Source organism: Necator americanus, chromosome II, assembly GCF_031761385.1.
Source record: "Necator americanus strain Aroian chromosome II, whole genome shotgun sequence".
Classification (NCBI taxonomy): Eukaryota; Metazoa; Nematoda; class Chromadorea; order Rhabditida; family Ancylostomatidae; genus Necator; species Necator americanus.
The window spans coordinates 36,531,038-36,555,757 of NC_087372.1; the positions used below are offsets into that span (position 1 = coordinate 36,531,038).

Consider the following 24,720-nt stretch of genomic DNA (forward strand, 5'->3'; position numbering starts at 1 on the left):
CATAGTTAAAGGAAGGGAATACATTGGTAGTGAAGAAAGAGTAACTCGTAACTAGCATAAGGAATAGAATTATTTGCTCTTGACTATGTCTGAGTTAAATTGAGCAGCGAAATCCCTATGAGGCTATTCAAACTTCGAGTAAGAATCTTCGAGCTAAGAGAAGTGCGAATAACGATAAGAATACGACACAAATAGGTACCGTGATGAAAAGAGACGCATACGACTCCGAATCAGAATAAACTGCTGGTATTGAGCGGTTTGCTGTCTGAAACTGTTGCAAATTAGGATACTCTAAGTTTTGGTACAGTGTTGGAGAGATGGAACTTTTAAAAACTAACTATAATAGGGGTCTGAGGTTGTTGATTTTGTTGATTTGGAGATGTAGACGGCTGTTGTGTTTGTTCTGCAGCAACTGATACCACTTCCTCCCCAACAATACCATTCGCTTGATTCCCATCGTTATTCATATTATCAGTGACGGAAGCAGGTGTAGATTCCTCAGCTTCAGCAATCGCAGCTTTTTTCTCTTCTTCATCCTGAAGCAGATGACATCACGCAACCTCGTAAAAACGTCTGAATAAGTGAACAAAATATTAGAGATGACTGCACACTTCAAGTTAAGTTTTTTTTTTCTTCTTGAATTCTTGCCTAGTAATGTAATTATAAATATTTATACCATAACAATCTATTAAACGGGGTAGGCATGATCGATCTTGTATGGAAATTATCACTATTAGCACAATATTAGCATTTCACTTGATAAAAGAAAGTATAAAATCGGAAAAACAATGAAAAGAAATGGTATAGTACAATTCTTTGCATTTCCACTACCTTGAAACTAAGCTGTGATGCCAACTCTTTTGCCTCTTCGTTGCTCTTCTTAGCATCCTCCGTAAGCGGCTTCAATGCGTCTTTCATACAGGCACCACACTCCTTGCACTTCCATTCCAAGCTTCTGACAAAATGAAAAGATATTCAATATTACTGGTAATAAAAACTAGAAAGAAAGCAGTAACTCACTTTTTTGCCAACTTTTTACGTTCAGCTACTGGGTATTCTAGACTACCAAGAGCACCAGCACCAGCAGTTGGCATGAAACCAATTAGTGCAAGTAGAGCGGTCCTTACTAGAAAGATTCTAGTCACGCAATGATGTGGATCGGAAATAGTTCTATCAAAGCAGTTTACAAGTAGTTCTAGATTAAGGCATTTTTCATTTTTGATCCATTCATCCGGAGTAAACTGAGTCGTAGTAGTGTCAAAGCAACCTTAAGCTTGTTGCAGTCGTGTAAGAGTCAGATGGTGCTACATGTCCCCTAGAAGTCTAGATCCACGTTATTTCCAAGCCCCAGGATTCCTCGGTAGTCTTATCTTACATTTTCACGAACCGATTATTATTTACGTCAGGTAGCAACTAAGCATTTCTAGGAGTCTCCAAAAAAAACGACAAAAAAATCGAATACTCCTTCGAGCACTACATTTATAATATAAGATGCACATTCTGAACAAATAAAGCAAGGATGTATTCAAACACGAATATTTTTGGTCTATAAGAGTTTCTGCGAAACTTACTTGACCAAGAAGGGAGCCATGTTTCCGGATGGTACCCAGAGATGGACAGACAAATCTTCTTGTTTAACTCGAATCGACCATTTGGCTGAAATTATTATGAGGGTACTACAGATGAATAATCTACGAGAAAGCAGTAGGCGTGTATATTCATGCATTAAAGGATTCCGATACAGCGATCCTACTTAAGGTCTGAGAAGCTAACCACAGTTTTCCTTAAAATTAGAGTAGACGTAACTTTAGCCTTCAAAATTGAATTATTAAAAGCTGGAAAGGAATTGTAAGTAAAAATGCAAAATAAGTTCTCTGCAATGAGAAATACAATTTGAACGGTTATCCATGATGTCAGATCTAGTTCAAATACTGTGGTAGGTGAAGAAAATTCAAGAAAATACTGCGTTACCGTAAGAATAACCACGTTCGGAGGTTTCATCGGATATTCAGGTGGAAAGAGGATTCGTCCGTGATAAATCCCTCCGTCGAAGTCGGAATCCAGCGGACCGCGAACAGTGAAGTGCCACTCGAAAAGGTTGTCCTGCGGCGAGAAAACAAAACTTATATAACGAAAGAATGACAAAGAATGAAGAAAATTGAGTACTCAGAAGGATTACCTCTAATGGCTGAGCAAAATACATCTCAGTAGGCTCGCGTAATTCTAGTGCTTCTTTCATAAGGCGTTTGACGCCTGAAACAAATATCTGAAAGCTGAAAAAGAGGCGAACATGAAATAGATTGAAACATTGTTTCAAATAAAGTTTATGTGGGTAAAACGTAGTTGGAGGACATTCAATCCTGCTCTAATTGAAGTTTACTCGAACTGCAACTGGAAACGCGAAAAATTATGCCGGGAGCACAAAAGTGCAAATTCTTAAGTGTCAAATGCGAATTGCGGAAAATCTCTTAGGCAATTTTCGGAATTTTGTTATATAACCTAGCTATTCACTTCCAGTAAGCTTGTTGGAGAGTTTGGTTAAGTTAGAGTATTAGGAGTGTTAGCTATATCTTTCTTTTTCTCTAATTAGCCTTAGCCTATATCTCATGGGTTCCCAAAAACTAATGTTTAAGAGTCCCAACTGATTCAACCACACTTCCAGTGATGACATGTCGATTGACAAACTGTCGTATTCTCAAGCGCTTTTTAAATGAGAAACTCATTCCTCAAATAAGGACGGTTTTTGAGCTCTTTGAACGTTTGAAACTTTGGACGCAAAAGTTCAGTTCAGACAGACCAGTTTGGAGTTCCTCCCAACTACAATTTACCCAATTTATGTTCAGAAAAACAATCGCAAATGTGCGCATCCATTTTCCAAAGCACAAGACGAGCTACAAAAATGAAAGCCTCCATTGAAACCAAGGATTACCCACCTGCACTTTTAGTGTTGTACTGCTCCATGACTAGACTTTCAGCGAATCTGAAGGGTGAGAAAATAATGGATAAACGAATCAACGAGAAATCAAACGCATTAGATGGCCTGGCGAAAAGAAATGGGAGAAAGGAATATAGTGTAACCTTTACGTCCTCTTTCGCAGCACCTCAATAGAAAACTCCACCAAAAAATTAAAAACGAATCACAGCGATGATACAACCAAGAGAAGAGCACGAACGGACAAAATGAAAAGACCTGAGGCGTGGAAAGAAAAAGAGGATACGGTAATGTGACGAAGCCGCAGAATTCCAACCTTACCCTACGCTTACAGTAGGTTGAAAATAATTTTGCGCTTTCATAGCCGCATTCGATGTGCTTCAGGGGTCGTTTTGATTTCTTGCTGTGATTTCTGCACTTCTCCTCTTCGGCTCCTTCTCTGGATATTTCGACGTGCTTCAGTTTACCATATACTTTAGACCGATAACACCAACAATTTCTTCTTAAGAAGTGGTATGGTGATTTTTGCTGTATTTCCATGAAGTTGTTAATATTTGTCTCTTGACGCTGCGTACTTCGTAGTTATTCTTTCTCTCCATTTTCTTCTTCTTTGTAGCGACGCGAAACGATCGTGTCTACCCGATTTTCACTAAAAATATTTAATACCTGCTAGCTCTTTATGGAATATTAACATACTCTTAAGACTACCCACGTTTTCCTTCTAATGACTATCTAATATCGAATTCTAGTGGCAGGTTTCATTTTGGATTCCCTCCGATCATAATTTCGATGAAGATTTCCTATTTACTATGTATTATTTATTTTGATAAAAGCGCTGGCAATAATTTACAATGGCAGCACAACATAATAGAATTTTTGTAGATCACGTGACGACGTAATTTTTTGCTCTATAGAATTCCTTTTACACTGCAGATGATGTTAAGAGAAATTCAGTTGCTTCTAAGATTGTTTTGTGATGGTAATACTTTTTATGCAGCGTATTTTCGTTCCAATGAGTCAGCTCTGGCAGTCAGACGTTATTGATGACACCGATCGAGAATAGTGATTGTGACAGTCATCTCATTCATTCGCTATTTCGCTGTTTTAATGAGTTAATGTCTTTCATTTAACATCCAGTATTCATTTATTAACGTAGTATTTATCGTTTATCATCTAATAGATAATGTACAAATGTATGATAGTGTTAATAATGTGTTGATGCTTAGTGTTAATGATGTGTTGATGCTTCATTAATGCTTACGTACGTAAATGTGGCTGATGAATCGTCGTGGATTAATGTGTTCAGCCATAAAAATCACTGCGTGAATAGGGCGCTCTACGTATTTGATAACCTAGATCCCATTACTCACTTTAAAATTCCTTGGTGTATCAATCCACTTGCGATGCGCTAGCGCCTTTTACTGCAGACCGTAATCGTTGAGGTTTTGGAACCCGTGTTGACCTAAACAATGTATTGCGTAGGCTAGCCGATGTGTCAAGTCACTGTTTTTATCCTCTCAGACATGCCTTATCGACCCCGAAATGATGAAATGCTTGGTTGGCACTAGGGCGGTCTCGAACTATCAGCCCTACGGCCACAGCGGACCTCTTACCGACTGCGCCACACCCTACCCCTCCATTTATTCACCTTTTTAATGCCTAAATATGATGGGAATTCATTTCGTAGAGAATGTGACTGTGTCATATCTGTCCCGCATAGCAGATTAGTCATGGTTTTAGGAATTTAGACATTGATTCTTTTCTGTTCATGTCCAGTTTAACGATTATCGACATCATTCAGTTATATTTTCTGTGAATTATATGCAACAATCATTAATTGGTTCTTGTTTGAATTGTGTCGATTTAAAGTAGGTCGGTTCTTTTACTGCTATTGCACCGGCAAATTGATTGATCGCCATGATTTCATAGTGCATCTGTTATGTTTTCTAACGAAACACCATCGGCATTCAGTCACTAATAACTTTTTTAAATGCACTTGATGTTTTATGTTAATTAAGATACATTACACTATTTTCTGGCAAAGTTCAAGCACAACTGTTCCGGCGAGATTTCGCCGCGAAAATGCGCATAACTACGATAACTAGATACCCATACTCTCACTTACCCTTCATTTCCCTCTCTTTTTCTCTTTTCTATTTCCTCTCTTTTCTAATCCATATACTCTATCGTTCTGCTTTGCTTTCCTTTTTATTCTTCTCTGGTCTTTTTTTTGCTGTAATTTTTCTGGGATTTGTTTTTTTCCTTCAACTTTTTCTTCCGACACGGAATCCCACATCTGAACCGGGCTGATGCAGGATCGGCCAGTTTCAGATTTGGGCTTCGTGGTATGATCGCCATGTCGAAGAGCGAGTGTTTTTGGCAAATTTCAAAGCTGTATTCCCAATCCAAAGCTAGCTCAGTTCTCAACTAAGTTTTGAACTGAAGTTATAAGATATTATTCAAATCTCACTGCCTATATTATTGTTTCCCATCATCATATATTTCCCCATTAAAATCCAGTTTATGACGCTGTACTCCCCTGTTTGTCGCTCTTTAAATTTTGCCCTTTCTAGTTACTTTTGGAGGACGTATATATTACTGGCCCTCGACCTTGAACAGAGTTGATGCTTGCATATAGAAAGTGCAGATGTTTTATGATAACAATGAAATGAATATGGTGTGAGAAGCGGTGTGAAAGTGGCTAATAAACGAGTAGGAAGAAATACATATTCGGCGACGTTTTATGATATATTGCTGCAAACATGAGCTTAAGGCCAATGAAAGTGAAATAGCTAGGAACATTTATAAAAAAAGGAAACATTTAAAAAGTTGCAAATCATAAACAGTTGAAAATCTGCTGAAAAATCTCTACGCAAATGATTAGTCGATAGCTTAAAGCCAATAATCGCATCGTCAAGAGTAAGCGGCTGTGACTCGCCATACCCTCTGCAGGTGGACAAACAATCAGTGAGGATGTTTTTCGATGCGATTACCCGGCGAAGTTGTATTGAAAGGCAGGAAAATAGACGAAAGGAAGCTCACACAAAATGAAATAGAAAATCTCGGAATCGACCCATAATTTCCCCCTTATTCTCCCCTGGTGTGATTCAGGTAAATTTTTCTGGTGCGGTTATTTCCGATCAAGAAATTGAACATAACTAAACTGTATTAGAAAAGATAAACAATTTTCTTCTACATGCTTAAAAGCTGTGCATTATTTTTTATTTCTTTTATGAACTATTAATAAGTAATTTGTTGAGGTATATAATTAACTTCAACGTTGAATTTTATTTATTACATTCATCATTCATTATTTATTCATTTTGCATGCTCTTACCTAGGGTTTATTTTGCTGTGCGGTTTTTCAAGGTAAATAGTACGCTGGAAACGTTGCTGTTTTGAAAAGATTAAATATTTTTGCAAAAAAAAGACGGTAAGGATATATGCTGCTATTCAAAAGAATGCTCTGATTTCAGAGCGATTTTGGAAGTCGATTTTGACTTTGTGCCTATTTTGTGACTTTTATGAGACTATATTTTTTTCAGCTTATTAGCTCTATTGAATGCTAAATTATTCATAGGAACACAATGTTTTTGATGTGTGTTCTTAGTGCTATGTAATAGGCATAATGGGGGATTTTATTAGGGGCAAATGTACTCAGATTTCGCTCTGCATTTGCACTCTTTTATTTTGTTAATATGAGAGGGACCAGCCCCTAGCGGTTGGATTGTGTCTCGGCTTAAAAACGGTATATTGTATTTACAGTTGCGCTGTCTATTACAACATTTTCGATTTGGCCGCAGGAATAAACAGTGGCGAGGAATCTTTCGTGATTTTCGGAATTCTTCTAATAACTTTTCCCGATTTCACTCTTTGCTCTACATTTTATTTAGCGATATTTTCAAACAGACTGTGATTCTTCCTGAAAGATTATTTTGACAGCTGAATGCCCGATGGAAACTTCATATACATCATTCGTGGAAAAACAAACTAATCTGACGAAACTAGTCCAAAATTCGGTCATGGTTACGAGAGAAAACATTTTGTGCGATGATGTACTCCTTTTCTCTCGAAGTAGTGTCGTAATTTTCTGTTTCTATTTTTTTTTTTTTGAAGAAAGGAGTTTTAATTTGTTGGAGTTGTGCAGAAATCTGTCGTTTATCGTATCCTACTACGCTTAGTCGAATTCATTGCAAAAAATAGTCCAAACTTTGTTCGTACTTCTCTTTTTGATTGTTTCGTGTATCTATTTACTTACATATCCATTTGTTCAGTCACTTCTGCTCCTTCTTCTGGTCTGCATCAGTAAGTGTAGGTGTGTCATTGCATTTCTATCGTAATCGTTAAAACTTTGTTTGGATTCTTCCATTGCATTTTTCGTTCACCGTTATTATCCACCATTTAGGCCTTTAATAAATTAATTTATCTAATAGAATCTGTTAAGAGATAAAAACTATGTCTTTGCCGAATATCCTTATTTTTACACGTTTATCACTAAGCTCTTGACTTCGCTAATCGCTGTTTCAGTCGCGATGGAGACGGTGCCGGATATGGATGCATTACTAGATGAACTAGAAGAGGTTGTTGTGGGTAATAAGCCGACTCATTCAAAAATCTCGAAGTCATGCGTCGAACAAACCGTTGTAATTGAACTTCCCCTACATCTTCGAAAATTATCTGACAAGGTACGCTGTAGCTTCATTTCTAGTGTGGTTCATTTCTTTCTAGCGATTCTGCTTTGTTTATTCGTAGTATTTGCACCTTTTCTGTAAACATTACCACTGATAGTGTCTCGTTCTGAAAGCTGCAAGCGCTGGCGTTATGATGGTACTTGGCGTTTGAATCTTCCAGGAAGCGATAAAGATTGACCTGAAACCACCGGATCCTTCAATCGTGGAAGCAGAAATCTGTACAACAGTTACTGCCGAGTCTTTTACTGAGAAAACAGCTAGAGTAAGAGTCTAAAATAACTAGCACATATCGATTGTTGCCATTAATTGATCTGTCATGCTGTTAAGTTTAGAAAATTTGATCAATATTGATTTCAGACGATGCAAAATGGAAACAATTCTGAAGGCTACGGTAATATGCAGCATGCTATCCCAACACAAGCAAGCAGTAATGATCATCGAAGTATTGAAGTACGTACCTCCTCCGATATGTTAAATCCGTGATTGTTCCTTTAGGAACAGGCCGCTGTAAGCTAAATTTTTTGTCGAACGTCGTTTTTCAGTCATTTTTTTTTTCGCCGTAATATTTTTGTGTGTGACAAATCCGCTGGATGCTGGTGATAAATCTACTGACCTTTTTAAACATATTCTCATTAGTGTTTAGTCGTAACGAGGAAGATATAGTCTCCTAAAAACTTATTCATTATCAAAAGTTTTTCTTCTTAATTTGAGGCCTTATATGTTTGAACAGTAGACTTTCGTTTAGAGTATGCAATCTTATGCGGTAGAAGAAGAAAAGAAGGAGGTTGAATCCGAACGAGACACCGAATTTGAAGAAGTATTGAAATATTTGGAACAATTCGAAGAAAAAAACAACACTGTCTTAGGTGAATTCTTGCTAAAATGTTTTCGTTTACTGGCTAGAAGAATTGACAAAGATTTTTATTACTGCAGTATTTCCTTGGAATATTGAATGTTTCTGTTTTTCCGGTAATTTCGCACTCATGGATTTGCCAGCACCCTTCATGTCTAATTTTGTTATGAGCCCAATTACAAATCTAATCCTTATAGACGATGGCACAACCACGGCTCTGGAAATCGATATGGAAGTAAAAGATGCTCACAATAGCGTTTCCTGTTCTCATTCTTCAGGTGCACTCTAAGATGACTTTATCGGGCTTAGTTACTTTATCATTATTTTCAGAAAAGCGTAAGGGAGCTGCTGTAGAAGTAGAGGCGAACATTTCTGTTGATTCTACGCAGAAAGACGATGACTCGTATGGTTCGTCATTTGATCGCGAAGACCAGCAACTGGAAGCGGAAGGTCCATTTTCTAGATTTTTTTCTGTGGGCTACAAATTCTTGTTTTGTCATTTTATCCAGGGCGTAATTGACTTTTCAGATGATAATTCACTAAGAACAGCTGCTGAAGCAGTAGCGGAAGCGCTACTTGATGCCGTCGCAAACAGCGTCGAGAAATCCGTGGATAAGTCTTTTTCATGTGGAAATAAGCTGGAAGACAAGGAAGAACGAGGCAGAGCCAGTTCAGTGGGAACAATATCGAGTTTCGATGATAAAGCTACTGTCTGCGATGAGAAACTCGCTGGTGAATATAACAGCCAACCGGCCACTGTAACTGAAGATTCTACTGGTGAAGAGTCTGTGTTGGAAACGGTATCTGACAGTACAGATACTGTTCTAACTGTGATTCATAATCCAAACGTTTCTGCCATGGAAAAAGAGAGAAGTGATATTGACGGAGTTCCTAAGCAGGCTGATGAACGAGAAGTCCAAAGAGCTGAAGAAATCGCTGTAGTAGAACAAACAGATAGTGGAACATCTGAAGTACAAGGTGATACGATCACGGCTATTGAAAATATGAGTCCAAAAATTGAACCGGAAGACTCAACTGAAAGTTCTGAATGCAAGGAAGAACAAATAACTACTCTCTCTACGTCGAAGGAGCCTACTGAGGAAAAAACACGAGAATTAGTAAGTCCTACTCCTAAGGAGAAGACCGAAGTAGAAAGGAAAGAACAAGACACAACCGCTGTGAAAATAAAAGAAGAGGACCGTACTGAGGACGATACTGGATCAGTTGTGGGGGAAGCGAGGAGTGAACAAACGCAAAGCGATGAAATGAAAAGGTAATAATTCTCACTGTTTTCTTTTTGTTTTTTTTACTTTTTAACAAGTTTATATTGTTATCGGCTTATTCACTTATTTATTTGTTTATTTATTTACCATGCTGAATAGCTGAAAAGAATACTAATGCTCTTAAAAACATCGGGTAAATATGGTGAGGATATAATTCGTATTAGAAGCAACACATTGATGTTATGATTCTGTTTTCCCATTGCTGCAACTAACTGCGCTTTTTCCTGCAAAGACGATGTTCAGCTCAAGTGAACGTCTCGAAATGAAAGCTGACGGTGACGACGAACTCGGTCTTCCTGGTGACGTGGAGCGTGAGCGCGGGAGTTCAGAAGAAAGTTCTCACGGTTTGGAAACCGCTATTGAGTGCGAGACAAGCGTAAGCTTCTTTGCCAGCAGTTTTTTTGTTTATTTCCTCACTTACTTCTAGCACATGTTTCTTATTTTCATTTTCTTTCTGAAATTATATTGCTGTGAGATTGAAACTGGCAGCACAGTGCATTTAGAGTAAAAGACCCGCTGAATTTTTTTTTTCATGAACAAACCACATCACCATGTTCGCAAACGATAAAACCTTTACTGTTCATTCTCTTACCGTGTTATTTTTGAGAATAATTATAAATAAAACAATTCTTCCGTTGAATGATGATCTAAACTAGAACTGCCAAAGCTGTTTCCAAATTATACTCTATTAGTGCAACCACTTACGACTCCGCCCTTTCATAAATTCGGTTTCTAACTCAGAATTAAAGAAATTTGTAGAAAATTCTATTTACACCTTTCTTTACAACTTGTACTTGATTACATCACTTTTTTTGCGAAGTTTAGTTCTCGAAATTAGGTTCTCTTAGAAAATTTTAGCTTCACGTCTGGTCTATTTTAGAAAGTAATCCGCTGTCATTTTTATAGGGAGAGGACCTACCTTCTCCAGTTCCTCCTTCCGACCGTTTTGGAGCACAGGTCTGCGATGTGCAAGAGAATGAAAAAGGTTTCCTTTTTTTCACTAGAGGTATGTTTTTGCAATTCAGGTGATCGCGACAATCCACGATCTGTCGCAGGAATCTGACCCAATGAGGCTCACTGAAAGTGAACTGCAGCTTGGAAAGGTATGTGTTACGATACATTTAGAAGTCTATTTCTTTTTTCGAACTCTGTTTTATATTTGTCTTTTTTTCATTTTTCTTATTTCTATGGATTTTAGTCGAAACCCTACTGGATTCCTGACGATGATTGTTCCATGTGTATGCTGTGCAATACTCGATTTTCTCTCCTTAATCGTCGTCATCACTGTAGAGCTTGTGGACGTGTAGTATGCGGATCGTGTTGCAAAGAACGAGCAACGCTGCAGTACATGAAAGATGAACCGAAAAAGGTATGTCCCAGTGCTCCACTTTTGTATGATTCTTTGTTCTGGAACTAAAAAATCAGTTGTATTTCATCGCAATGTGATCAGACCCTTTTGAATTTCACAAAAACCCCTTCTCAAAATGTAATGAAAATGTTGTTCCATTCTGTGAGAAGACGTACGGACACCTATCTACGAGATTTGGAAACCTGACCCATAAAATTTTTCTTCAGCAAACACCTGCTCGTGTCTGCGCGCCGTGTGCATCCATGCTTGCTCGTATCGAGGAATATGAGAAGATGATGAGAGAACATGCAGAAGGGTATGCTCTGACTTTTTTTATAGTTTTTATTGATGATTTTATAGCGAATTGTACTTGAATTTTGCTTGCAAATGTAATAAATAAGCTACATCGATAGCCTAAGCTTGATTGAACGAGATTTTTTTGAAGAATATAAAAATCTGAATTTCACATTGATGTAGGACTTCTCCACTGTTATTAATGGCCAAACATTAGTAGGTTCATTGAATTCTAGTGGCACTGTGGATAATCCCACTCCTTCAACGTCGTCTGGTACCCGTGTGGCACGTGGTGTATTGAAGACACGTGCAGAATCAGAACCTGAACCATCACAATCTACAGAAGGTCAAGAAAAGAAGCGAAGCGTTGTGTTTAGGTGGGCTTTCTCTTTGCAACAGTAGAAAAATTTTTTGTAATATATGTCCGCAAAATACTTTAACCCAGAGAATTATGTGATGGAGTAAAAAATTAAAAATCCTGTCTAACAATACTTATTCCCATACAGAGATGGCGTTAAACCAGGTGCAACGTCACCGTCCAATACGGGAGATCCAGCAATGGAAGAGAAAAGTACCACAGTGAAACCGAAAAAGGTTTTTGGCTTCAAATGATGCTAACATTAGGGTTTGAATATTAATGAAATATCGAAATTATTTAGAAAAGTCGCAAAAGACATGCAGTTGCCCGAAGAGTGGCCGAATTACGACTAGAAGATGAGCTTGGATGCGCACTGCCAACGCCCTCGAGACCGCAACTGCTGGTTATTTGCCCTAATGGCGAAATAAATATGGAAGACGAGGGATGGGTGAAAGCGAGACTCAAGGAAGAGCTCCCAGTTACAATTGTGTTAAAGAAGAATCTTTCCTGCGTCGTTAAGATTTGTTCAGGTGAGGTGTTTCTTCTTTGATCCTCATATTTATAAAATTTCCCTTATCTCTCTTGCTTTCTGTCGTCCAACTTAAACTTTCATGGTTTCCTATAACTGTATAACTGTAAGTAGGAGAAATAGAAATAGGAACATGGGAGAAATTTGCAGTTACTGTATAGTTAATTAGTTAAACAACCCTAGCTTTTTGTACGCAGAAATTAGGAGAGGAGACCCTGAGGAATTTTGAAAAATCTGTATCTGTGTTTCATCTTTTCTTTTTTTTTACATTAGCGGTCTTCAGTGGGCTCTATGAGTGTGTTCTGTGTGCATTCATGTGGATTTGCTACTATTGGTTTGGATGAAGTGTTATTTGCGTGGAAGCGTGATGATCTAGAAGATTTCGCGTTGCCGCTGAACGTTCTGCATAGAATAGCACAGGTACGCAAAATTTGACACGAAGATTGTTCTAGTGCTAATGAATTTGTTCTCCCTTGTAGATTTACTCATCCTCGTGCGATGAAGACCAGGCTGGTGTGCGACAAGTGTGCACCCGTCTGCCTGCTATACATTCTGTTCCCATCGCATTGCCCCCATTGTCAAGACATATCCTGTTCTTTCCCCCTACTTTACAGGTACTTTAATAAAAAAAAAAGAGTTGTTGCGTTATATTTTGAATTTTACGAGCTATTAATTCCTCGAATTCAAGAACTTCTCAAGTTTACCTGTACCAAATTCTCCGTTTCTCGTTGCACTGTTCCTTAGCGATGCTGAGTTGCCGTGGGCGATGGCTTGTCCTAATCGACTGTTGTTGCGTTTGGGGCTCAAAGAGAGTTGTAAGTCCTTCTGTTTTTTTTAGGAGTTTCACTGCTCAGTAATCCTACGAAGTGTGATTTGTCATTCATAAGATTTTATCTTTACGTTGTTTTTGAAAACACTAATTTTAGGGTATCCAGCCCCTATTGTGAATATCGTAGGAAGGAATGCAGTTTTCACAACAGAAACCTCACAAACAGTTCTTAAGGTGCGAAAAAAAATCATTTATTGATGTACTGAGTGTCTTGATCATTTAATGGTTTAATCGTTCTATTCCTTATTTTTGAACTACACAATTTTTCAGGTGTTCACAGACTTCCGCAGTTGGTCGTTTCGTATGAAACATCTAGTTGGTTCTACAGTAACACTTAGCAATGATGTTACGTCTGTAGAGATTCCAAGGAGTGCTAAGCAGGATGTTTGTTCTCTTCCGCACTATGCTTTTTCTTCTTTTCTCCTTAACACTAAAACGATGGAATGCTCCTTTGTTCGTTGAAAAACTGGCGATTTGCAGCTGGACGACATCATTTCCTGGAATCGCACTATGATTGCATGGACAACGGATGTGAATTTGTCGGCTGATAGTCATCTGGTCTGTGAGGAAACCGAAGGATTATACGCCACACAGGTTTTGGCTCGTGGAACTTCGAGGAATGGTAATTTTCTGATTTTTTTTTACTCATTTGAATGAGAATAGATCTCGGTTCTGCTGAAATATGTTGTTCCAGCCACTGGGACCTCTTTCATTATCATTGACGGAGGCTTAAAGACCAGTGGATTGCAGGTGTGTTCTATCTGAAAAATTTTACCTCTTATTCGCGGAAACTTTTCCTCTTTTGTTGTGAACTGTTAGCTCTGGATTATCAAAAATCCAACTTCTCTCTTGTTACTAGCAATGGTTATTCAGATTTCTGTAGTGGAGGATGGGGTTGCCATTCGTGTTTCTTCGGATAAGCTGGAAAGTCTACTAACTGCTCTGAGTTCTATGGAGGTTAATAGATGTTGTTTCTTCTTTTTCTTTTCTTTTATCCAACGATTAGTCATATATTTCAGGAGTGGACGACAACCGGCGCTTCAGGAAGTCAGTTTACAATACGCTGGACAGATACTTGCCCTCGGTCGTCTTCTCATGGACCAATTTCACCGATAGATGGGCTTAATTTGGCTGTAAGTATAAGATACGTATCTCCATTAAGGTTATTTTCATTTCATATGACTATTTAGGATAAATATCAATATGGATTGTCGCTTGAACGAGCTATTTCTTCTGTTTTACAAGTACCTAGTGTATCTGACTACGGTGTACGTTTGTCTCATGTGTACAATCTCAAGGATGGAAGACTCAGTCCTGATGATGAGCCGAAGGTGTTCAGGTATCGTAGAAACTTCGATTCTTTGTAGATCTCGCTTATATATGAACTTAAGTATTGCTGAGATGTTAGCACGAGAATGCACTGGAATGTTGGAACCGTATTTGACGATGTTGATCAATATGAATATCATGTGAGTTTTATTTTAAACTACGTTGAAGTTTTATCGCCTGTAAATTATTGGAGTTGATCTTTGTTCCCTATTCAATTAAACACGATAGGATAATATGTAGTGGACTCTCGGTCCGTTCAGTCACGTTGTTTTGTTGTTGAAAATGATCCTGTAATCAACCACCACTCAACGATTTCGGTCATTTTAAATTATCATTGCAAAAAAAAAATTAAGCGAGTTGATTTGTGACTAGTGACAGACAAAACGTCCTGAAGATCTTTCCCCTTCAACGACAACGTGAGGCGCGCTTTTTTTGGTTGCGTGGGACGCGTTTTTGGTACTTAGTGGGTTTATTCTTATTTGTTATTGTTATTTCCTTGCTAAAATATAGCTCGTAAAAGTTGAGTGTCGCCAAATACGCTAAAAAGCGCTGTCGTCAGTAGGCTATTTATTAAAGGCATCACTCACTCCACGAATCTGAGGTGGTACGAATTTCAGGTCGAGTATTCTTATAAGGGATAGTAGATTATGGAGAGGAGGGTGATTCCGTCCATTTCTTCCTAATTGCCGTAAAAAATGGCCCGGAAGATACGGCTTCAAGCGTTCTGGCGCACTATTTTCTACAGGGAGTTCGCCTAGGGCGTGCCAGCCTTGTGCAGCGCCGCATCTTCCGGGCCGTTTTATACAGCAATTAGGAAGAAATGGACGGAATCACCCTCCTCTCCATAATCTTCGATCCCGTATACGAATACTCCACCTGAAATCTGCACCACCTCAGATTCGTGGGGTGAATCCTTTAATCCCGCTGATATATAAAAACTAAATTAATCTGATTTTGCTTGTTAGGACGTAGCTAATTAGCTATATCATACAATAAATTCGCTAATAAAATGAACATAGTTTTAGTGGCACCGCATAATTTGATACTACTTGATGTATAGTTTCTAATTTAGGAGCATCTCCATACGCGTAGGCGTGAGTACAGAAAGAGTCGAATACGATGTCTCACCGTGGTGTGGTATGGAGGATGAACAAATGAAGTATAAGCAGAATATGGATCAGGTAAACTTTTGAACTGGGAATTTTGTTGAGTTGGAATTAAATGTGCTATTTTAACTTTCTTTCTTTTTCTATTTCCTTTTAAATTTCGTTAAGGATTTTCTTTTTAAGCTCATCCCTGTGCTCTATGAAATTCTGGGTTATTTGTCTGGTGGATTTCATATCGAACTCACGTTATCATTTGTGTCAACGAAGTCTTTACCGTTTGTTTAAAAATGTTTTCGAAAGGTATGATTTCAATATAATGTGGAATCGCTTTACTTTTTGCAGAATTTGTTAAGTTTATTCTCGGCTAGTGTTATTTGTATAATTCACTTTCATTACAGTATTATCCCGGTTCATACTCAAATCTTAAGGACCCCTATATTTCCTTCACTAGTTGGTTCGAAGTCTTCCAATTCACGTGGTAATTCTCAACCATGTGGTGAAATTCGTGCTTATCTTATATTGCTTTGTTCATGCTAATGTCTCCGTCTTCTACATTTATTTAATCTAACTAAATCTCAAAAACGAATCCTTATTGAGTACGGTGTCTCACACTGTGTTGGGTGCTGAATCCTTAGTCGTTTGTGGATTGTGATAAGTGACGGTGTACATCAAATGGTCCTTATATACTCACATCCTTTTCTGTCAAATAGAATTTCGTTCATTAATGCATGTGCAAGTATTCGATTTTACAAAACTTGTTGCAAATTACTGTGATGCTGTTTTCACTCGCTAGTTTTTCATAGGCATAATTTTAGTTTCCTGTGCGATCATATTCGCTGTCACTGCTGAAATTATTATATATTGCATATAAATATTTGCTTTTATATATCTTGTTCTATTTCTGGCTGCTTTCATAGATGGAGTAATCCATCAGGATCTTGATTAGCGTTGATAATTTCAGAAACAAAGACATTTCTTAAAGGTAGTGGATTAATGAAAAGAACACCTCGCCTGTTTAGACTGGTATTGAAATGAAATGAAGGGATGCTATGTTTAAAATGACACAATTGGTTGTTTGCATTTTCAAGTGATTTTCTTTAATTTTTTAAAAGATTTCCATTCCTTCTTTGTTTCAAAATACCCGAAAAATAATCGTTCCTGTCGAAATTGGCAAAAATTGCCTTAATAATATTAGTAAGAGTATTACATAGTATGGTAACACATTCTTAAAATTTCTATCAATAAGGGAATCGTGCAGTGCAATTAGTGATGCTCCTATTACGCAGACGGTCGAGTTCAGGGATTAGTCAGAATTGCCTTTGAAATTTCAAAGTTCAGAAGTCTGGAGGAAATCGAAGTGTCGGGATCGGAATAGGAAATGCAATGCCGAATTCCAATCAGGAATAAAGTGTTACCAACACTGAATTTCTATGGTAATAGGGATCTTCATTACAGAGGCATTAAGTAGGGTCGCAAAAGTCTCTGGAAAACCAAGAAAAGATTGAATAGATCATAGCTTCGCAATATGGGTATACTAGAAAAAGTTAAGGAAACCAAGATGTGGTTTTGCGTCAACAGGGCAGCTGAGGAACGAGCATGAGGAAACAATGAGAGTGAGTACGAATGAAATTGAAAAGAATTTAACAGAATGCAAAAAAAAGGAAGAAAACGGCCGAGGATGCATGGAGCATTGGAACTCAGAAAGCTCCTCATGAAATATGCCCAAACCAAGGGAAGAAGGAATGATGCAAAACACTGAGTGCTCACAAAATGACGTAAAATTGCACAGTAAGAACAATACACGGAAAAAAGTAAGGACATCAGGGAAAAAATAGTGGAATGGAAAAAAGCAAACAGACTTTTTCAAAAGAAAAAAAATCCCGATAACTCTTCCTTTCCTTTTCCGAGGAACGTGTGATGCGTAGTTTTTTTTTTTCCAAATCAAGAGTCCGTAGGCTTAAAAGCGTGGAAACTTCCGAGGTTTCGGTTCGGAATCCCTCTGATCCCTGGCCACGATGCCTTCGAAGCGCCTCTACCACTTCTCCTACACCCTCATCCATGTTCTGCTCCGAACGGACGCCTGTCGCTGTTATCTGGGAGAACATATGTGTAGTTCTGTCGCTTGGAAGTAGTTCAAAACATTGGTTCCTACATTTTAATAGAAATTAGATCAAATAAAACATTCTGTAGTCTGGAAAAGCTGATCTGTTGCATAAAGGACTCGGATTTAAAGATGATACAATAACATAATGTAAAATACCAAAATTTATAAGTGAGAAGATACAAGTTCCAATATTCTCATTGTAAATAAATTAATTTTACGTTCGTTAAAATTTCAGTAGCAGTATATGTATGGATTCATATGTTATCCGTTTTTTTTTCTTCTTGAGAAATTTAAATCTCATTTAAAGAAAAAAAAATCACTCTCTTTCTTTTTCTTGCTCTTTATTCTTTTTCTCTTCTTCATTCCCGGCTTCGTTGTCGGTGTCATCCTCATCGTTTTCTGCGTCCACTTCTTGAGTTTTCCGGAGAGCACCGTATCCGAATGCGATCTCTTCCTTTCCTCCATCTTCAGGCGTTTTTTCCTTGTCCACTGGTGCTGCAAGGTCCTCCTTTTTGTTTTCTTCCCCTATTTTTGGGCTCTCCTTCATGTATTCATCTTTATCCATTATTTCATCCACAATTTTTCCTTCTAAACCAGTCGCGAGTAGTTCTTTTTTGCTTTCTAGCTGTGTTTTTGGGCTCTTTCCAGTCTCTTTATTTTTAACATCGTCCACAACTTTCAATTTCGTACCCGCTTCAATCTTCGGTGCTTGTTTTTCTGGTTCCGCAACAGTAATTGGAACTTTTCTCGTTTCAGGTGAAGGTGTTCCTGTTTTAGGTTTTTGTTCTATTTTTTGTTTTGGAATATCCGTTTTATCACTTGACTTCCGTTGCATTTCGACTACAGATGATTTTAATTGAGGTTCCTCTTTTTTCGATGCCGCAATGCCTTTGGTTAAGTCTTTTCCTTGCAACTGTGTCGGGAGTGGTTTGCCCTGTAGGATATTAATTTTGGACTTCTTCATCTGTTTTAAAAATGCGTCATTGACTGGGCTTGGTATGTCGTCCTGTAGCAGTGGAGAATGAGCATAAACCTAAATTGGAGACAATTTTTCAAGAATTGTTTGAACTTCAAAAATTGCACTTCACTCTATGATGCGTTGGGTTGGATATAAGGATCGGTTCGGGATCCATTCAGTTTTCAAAATAGACGAGAAGAATTTGTGGATTATCCATCAATACGCATCAGGGTTCCCAAAGTCGGATTGAGCTCGGCGCAAATGCGTAGGCGGCTGCGCTCGATGCCAGGATGCGGTTCAGCCAGTGGTTGGGATCAAGGTTGGATCATTTTGAAATGGAGTGACGAGTGATGCTGTTGAGAGTCCCACTTGGGTCCCATTTGCTACTTCCATCACGCCGGTTCGAGAGCGCTTACGCAACTGCACCAAGCGTCAGCGTCGTTTTGATCCGTCTATACTTATTTTCGCTGAGACAAGAGTGGGGACACCGAGATTTTTTTTTGTCGTGGGACCCTTCAATAGTGAATGAGAACAAAATGATTCTGAAACGCATTAATCGCTAACCTTTTTTCGTCGTTCTTCTATAGTGCTCATTTCATTTGTTTGACTTAATTGGCGCATTGATAGTTGTGAAGTTAGCTCGGCCGAAGTCTATAATTGACAAATTTCATATAAAAATCGATATAGAGCCAAATATCGGAAAGTTGTGATATTCCAGTAATTCATGGAAGTGCTAATTGAATTTTCTTGTTTCATCCATTCAACCAAATCAATCAAACAAGGTGAAAAAACTAGGTGAAAACCCGAGTAGACCTTTAGGAAATCGCAAAAAGTTTACTTTTTCTTTTGTAGACGAGTGAAGGCGTCAAGAGTGACATGTTCATGTGAGCTCACAAACAACAAAGCAAGGGATAAGGTAGATTCACTGTTTGCTGAACTGGCACCACAGTCTGACCCCACCCTTTTCCAGATCCAATTAGGCGCCAGCCGAATAAAATCTTTCGAGCAATTTTGCCTCTGGCGAAAAGATCATATGTAACTTCAACAAAATGCCGATTTTTATCCGAAGGTAAGAAGTCGTGTAGTAGGGTCAGAACCACATGAAGCTCAGTGCAGTTGCGTAAGCGGTTACGCTCGACGCGGTACGACAGAGCGTAGTGGTTGGAGTGGAGGTGGGACCCTCTCTAACACCATTTATCGCTGTATTCCCCGTGAAACTAGCGATAGTCCCACCTGAATCCCAACCGCTACGCTTCACCGCGCTGCTTCGAACGCAGCCACCTACGCAATCGCACCTAGCTTCAGGACGTCTTTTCCCGACTGGATAGAATAACCCCATTCCGTAGAGGTTGTATTTTAGAAAAAAAAATAATTAAAGTCACACTACGGTCAGAATAATGTAAACAGTAATAATAGTAATAAATGACTAAACGAATGGATTGCTTTTGTGGAAGTTCCCGGAGAAGATCGGGAATGGGGGGCAGAGCTACGTTCAAGGACGGTACACCTCAGCGAGGATGCGAGTGATCGCGTCAGGCGATGACACCATCTCTCCGATTAAGTCAAGTAAGTCGAATAATAAATGACGTCGTTTTAATTAAATTTATGTGTAAAACATTCAAAGTTTAGAAATAACAGACTTACTCCTATTTGTGATGTTGGTGCTGCAAGATCAGTTGATAAGTTGAGGATTTCTGTTGGTAAAATAATCGCTCCGGTTGGAGCTGAGATCTCTACTGTAAATGTACTATGAAAACCGAAAAAAATAAATACATGCAACTATAAATCACATATTTCCAGTACTTTTTCTGTAAAGGAATGAAAATTGACCACAGAAACTGACCGATATGTTTTCCTCCCCATGATTCTGGAATATGTTCGGGAAAGACGAGCATAACATCCAAGAAACAGGCTTTAGCCTTAAATACGGTGAATTGCTGGATTCACCAATGTGTAGGTTAGGAGGAAAAGCAATAATTTAAATTTAAAAAAAAATATTCAATATTCTTACCTTCTCTTTTTCTGATAAAAGCAAAAGAATTTCTTGTGTAAATCCCAATTTTTTACAATCATCCATAATTTTCTCCCAACATTTATTAAGTGCTTCATGTAAAAGCCGCATAATCTGAATCTGTCAATATTTGGGAAGAAAAAAAGTTGCTTTGCTCCTGACACGAATCCCCGAAGGCATTGGGTTACCTTTGCACTCACATGGTAGGATGGAAAACATAGTTCAGTTTCAAAAAAATGACGAATTTTTTCTGTAGCTTTCTCATCCAGAGTATTTTCCAAAATACCGTTTTTCTTCACGTAACTCATAATCTGAAATTGTAATTGCGAAAATAATGTGATCTAATTTTGAAAAAGAAACAAATAAAAAATTAAAAATAAAGAAATAAATTTAATTCGGTCTCGTCAACCTTGTACGCTGTGGTAAAATCACGATGAGAGACAATCTCTGATAGTGGAGGCATTTCTTGCTCGTCGTTCCTCCCTTTCAAACTCATAGTACGCTTCTGAACAATTTTTTTTCTTAGGATTTTCTTCTTTCTTTCACTTTCCTTCTTTCTTTCTCTTTCTCTCTTTCTTTCTTTCTTTCTTTCTCTTTTCTTTTTTCTTTCTTTCTTTCCTTCTCTTTTCTTTCTATCATTCTAGCGATTACCTGTTGTGGAGTTTCCCGTTTTTGTCGTCGACTACTATGAGACCGAGATCTTTTGCTCCGTTTGCTCTTAAAGAGATAATATCCAGAGGATCATAGGAGTTTTGAAATACGAGCTGTGGATGAAGGAATTCAAGATATTTTTAGAAATTCTATTTCAGATATTATAAGAAATTATTTTGTTATTTTATTTTTTTTAGATATTTGCATTTTTTAGCGCTACAAATAGAAATGTCAGATAAATGAATAAAATTACTGTAAAATTCTTATTGCCGTCACTTCAATTACGTTCATCAAGGTGGCCAAGTGCTCGCAACGGTTCCGTAGTAATTCATCCGCTTGCGAACATAACCTCCGCAACGTTTTTTCAATAAATGTCGACATTTTTGACGCTAGTGGATTTTAACGGGAGCGTATGTACCACATTCGATTGGAGTTCCTCTGTAGCCACACGATCGATGATCATAAGTTCATATGAGAAGTTCATATGCAGCGTATCATGGAATTTCCGATGTAAGGATCTCCGCAGGAGTAGATATTGGTAGGGTTAGGGTTTACGAGTCTAAGAGAAACCACACTCAGTTCTCTTCAATAATCCCGAAAAATGCGTGTATAGTAGCCCTGTGTGCATTTTTCCCTACGATGCAACTTATTACGAGTGGTAGATCCCGGGCAATTTGCTATGCGACCACGATTGGTGGGGCAGCTTCTGTCGATTATTTGAGTTATACTATGTATGTGGATCACGAACTACCGACTGCCCGCGTTCTATCGCGAAGAAGCTGCATCGAAGGAAAAATGAGTCGCACATGCATTCTATCACCCATAAAAATTTTCATTGGCTTTGAAGAGAGAAAAACACAAAAAGCTAGTACACACACATTTTTCTTTAAAAGACGTTAAATTGATTATGGTCCCTCTACATCTTTGAAGTTCATTCCTTCCCCTTTAATATTATTACCCTGCAGATCGTACGAAAAAATACAGAAACTTGAATTTTCCTGGAATGTTCAGGAATTTAACGGTGATAGAAGTTCGCAGAGCGAAAACACCAAATCTCAATTTTTTTATGACTTATTTTTCTCACCTTTTTTTTACTCCTCGAACTTTTTTGTGTTTTCTTCTTCCATTTGAGTTTCTTTTCCTGTTGTGAGTATATGACTGGACGAGCAACTGCATCCACCTTTTCAAAGACTGTTTTTTGACTGAAATGTTGAAGAATATAGCGTCTTTGACGTAGAAATGTGCAAATAATTTGTTTATTGTTCTCATTAGAAGAGAGGACTTGGAGATTGTTTATTGTTTTTTTTAATAAGGATTTTTGTAACTCATTTTTAGCGATATAGGAAGTTTTCAATGTTGTTTTTTGTGGACAGTGTTGGAATAAGGGAAGTGAACTTAGTCATAGTAGTTTGTCACGTATTTTACAGAAGTGATTTTAAAATTCTAGAGATGGTTGTTTATTATTATCTACATCTTATTTTTTTAATTTTATTATTTACTTATCTATTTTGTTTCATTTTGTTATTTTTTTAGATCTTTAAATCTTTCTTAAAATTTATTGTTAAAGAGTAATTGCCCTAGCCATAAGGATACTCGAAAGACAAGATCCGTGCATTATCTACCCCGCATACTATTACCTAGCCGTAGGTCTTAATTCAAGAAGTGAAATTCTTTTCAAAAACGCTGTCATTGACTGCTAAAGAAGAAATCATCTTGAACATTTTTTATCGGCAACTAAAACACCAATTTTATTGCTGACAGAATGATACATACATAATTTTATGGGACCTTTATAGTTCTCTCTGCTCCCTGCTTCTTTTTCCTGGTTTACGTTCACAACAATAATTTTCCTTAATAGAAATGTGTTCAATCTTAGAATTATGTTCTAGAAGACGGCGGCACTTCATACATATTTTTGTTATTTTTTATTTTTTATCTGTCATATTTGCAATGGACAGCGAATATACATTAAGCGGATGGATAAAATGTGGCGCATTCGGTTAGGAGCAGAAATATTTAGAAAAAAGTAAACAATTTTTATTTGAAGAAAAGAGGAAGGTACAAAATTTCCAAGACAAAAACCTCCTCCATTCCAACAAGTGATTAGTGCAGCTGCGTACGCAACTGCAATAAGCACGTGGCATCGCTCAATTTCGCCTAATCATCTTGAAAAAGGGCGTGGGAATCGCTTTATTTCCTACGATGCACGTTAGAACGTACCACCCTTGTGCATGCTACAGTTCCCTCAGCAGCCTATCCATTGGTATTCGTTGAATAGGCTACCGAAGAGACCTAGTTGATTCTTGACCGCTCGCTGGTGTGCGCAAGAGTGGCGCGTTTCCATTTGCCTTGTAAGGAGAAACGATTTTTCTCACGCTGTTTTTCGGGACGATTAGGGGGAATTGAGCGGGAACGTGGTCATATTCGTAATCTACACCTAGAACTCTATCTTTGCCCGCTGATATCTCAACATAGTCACATTTCGTCATACGTTGCCAACTACAGTACCTCGGTCTAAACACTTTCCTACGTAAAAAGGTCACTTTTGCATGCAAATGAAGCAACTCACCTGGCTTCCTCACGATCATCAAGAGGTTGAAGAGGTTGTACAACTTCCCTACTTTGATAGCGTTCACCAACTGTACGATCCCCGCAAGCCCGAAATAATGCTCGTATAAGATCCTTCCGCTTTTCAAGCTGTCTACTAAGAAGTACTGAAAGAAATTTATTAACGAGAACATATTTACAGCATTTTTTAAAATGCAATTTGATTTATTTAATTTGTCATTCAATCAAAAGGATAAGTAACACAAACATCTCCGCTGATCCAACTTCCTCCCACGCATAAGGCTGAAATATTGGACGAGGTGTTACTGCTCGGCACCTACAGCAACAAAAAAATAGTACCGACCGAGTGCTAGAACGAAACGTGAATGCATAGGTAATCAGTATGGGAACAGATACCGTATATTATCGATACCGTAAGGTGGGATCGTAAATATAGGAATAGTAAAGTATAGGAAATAAAAAAAAATTAAGGTGATAAAGTGTTAAATTAATCCATATCAGGAGGCGTCTACGGGTTCGGATTTGCTTCCGAATCGTCTGAAGTCTCATGAACTTGGATGTAGCCTCACAACAACTTGCGGATCCAACACTCAACTTAACTAAGAAAAAAATAAGAAAATAAAAATTAGAGCATAAAAAGCGCACTCCTTCGATTGATACCGTACTTAAATCTTACTTTCATGGAATTTGACTGTCGAGTAGTTCTATAGATGCTGCTATAACTATAATCATATGGATTGACATTTTCCGATATCCGAGGTGCCGTAAGCTTTTTTTTGTGGATTTTATGAAGAAGTCACTAACAAAGTTAGTTTGAACTCGTAAATATTTATCTGAGGAACTTCAGGGAAAATCGGATGCTTAAGGCTGCACCAC

The 24,720-nt window shown here is 38.0% G+C and overlaps 3 protein-coding genes across 6 annotated transcripts; 1 reads left to right on the plus strand and 2 right to left on the minus strand.

Moving 5' to 3' along the window:
• Positions 1-127: 127 nt before the first annotated feature.
• RB195_020586 (uncharacterized protein) lies at positions 128-2,961 on the minus strand (the record flags this gene model as incomplete). Its single annotated transcript, XM_064188947.1, has 8 exons — positions 128-265; positions 339-536; positions 832-955; positions 1,021-1,126; positions 1,572-1,656; positions 1,972-2,103; positions 2,180-2,253; positions 2,934-2,961. 8 exons carry the CDS (start codon positions 2,959-2,961, stop codon positions 128-130), a joined length of 885 nt encoding a protein of 294 aa, XP_064044828.1.
• Positions 2,962-7,464: 4,503 nt separating this feature from the next.
• Positions 7,465-15,979, plus strand: RB195_020587 (uncharacterized protein; the record flags this gene model as incomplete). 2 transcript variants are annotated; one of them, XM_064188949.1, is made up of 30 exons in its annotated part: positions 7,465-7,617; positions 7,784-7,885; positions 7,981-8,073; positions 8,369-8,489; positions 8,674-8,754; positions 8,807-8,926; positions 9,005-9,749; positions 10,003-10,135; positions 10,666-10,716; positions 10,785-10,862; positions 10,958-11,128; positions 11,335-11,423; positions 11,638-11,778; positions 11,908-11,995; positions 12,061-12,289; positions 12,572-12,708; positions 12,768-12,902; positions 12,977-13,103; positions 13,215-13,291; positions 13,388-13,501; positions 13,598-13,739; positions 13,812-13,867; positions 13,991-14,074; positions 14,137-14,250; positions 14,308-14,456; positions 14,509-14,586; positions 15,519-15,627; positions 15,736-15,763; positions 15,820-15,852; positions 15,951-15,979. In XM_064188949.1, the coding sequence occupies 30 exons, from the start codon at positions 7,465-7,467 to the stop codon at positions 15,977-15,979; spliced, it is 3,807 nt and encodes a 1,268-aa protein (XP_064044829.1). The 2 variants fall into 2 exon arrangements, with proteins under 2 accessions (XP_064044829.1, XP_064044830.1); XM_064188948.1 differs by lacking the exon at positions 15,951-15,979 and having other exon boundaries at positions 15,736-15,837.
• A 1,993-nt stretch (positions 15,980-17,972) lies between these two features.
• Positions 17,973-24,122, minus strand: RB195_020588 (uncharacterized protein; the record flags this gene model as incomplete). Of its 3 annotated transcripts, none has more annotated exons than XM_064188952.1 (11): positions 17,973-18,689; positions 19,179-19,265; positions 20,259-20,350; positions 20,458-20,533; positions 20,626-20,739; positions 20,826-20,936; positions 21,035-21,130; positions 21,277-21,342; positions 22,361-22,478; positions 23,846-23,990; positions 24,092-24,122. In XM_064188952.1, 11 exons carry the CDS (start codon positions 24,120-24,122, stop codon positions 17,973-17,975), a joined length of 1,653 nt encoding a protein of 550 aa, XP_064044831.1. The 3 variants fall into 3 exon arrangements, with proteins under 3 accessions (XP_064044831.1, XP_064044832.1, XP_064044833.1); XM_064188950.1 differs by having other exon boundaries at positions 20,814-20,936; XM_064188951.1 differs by having other exon boundaries at positions 20,626-20,745; positions 20,814-20,936.
• Positions 24,123-24,720: the final 598 nt, after the last annotated feature.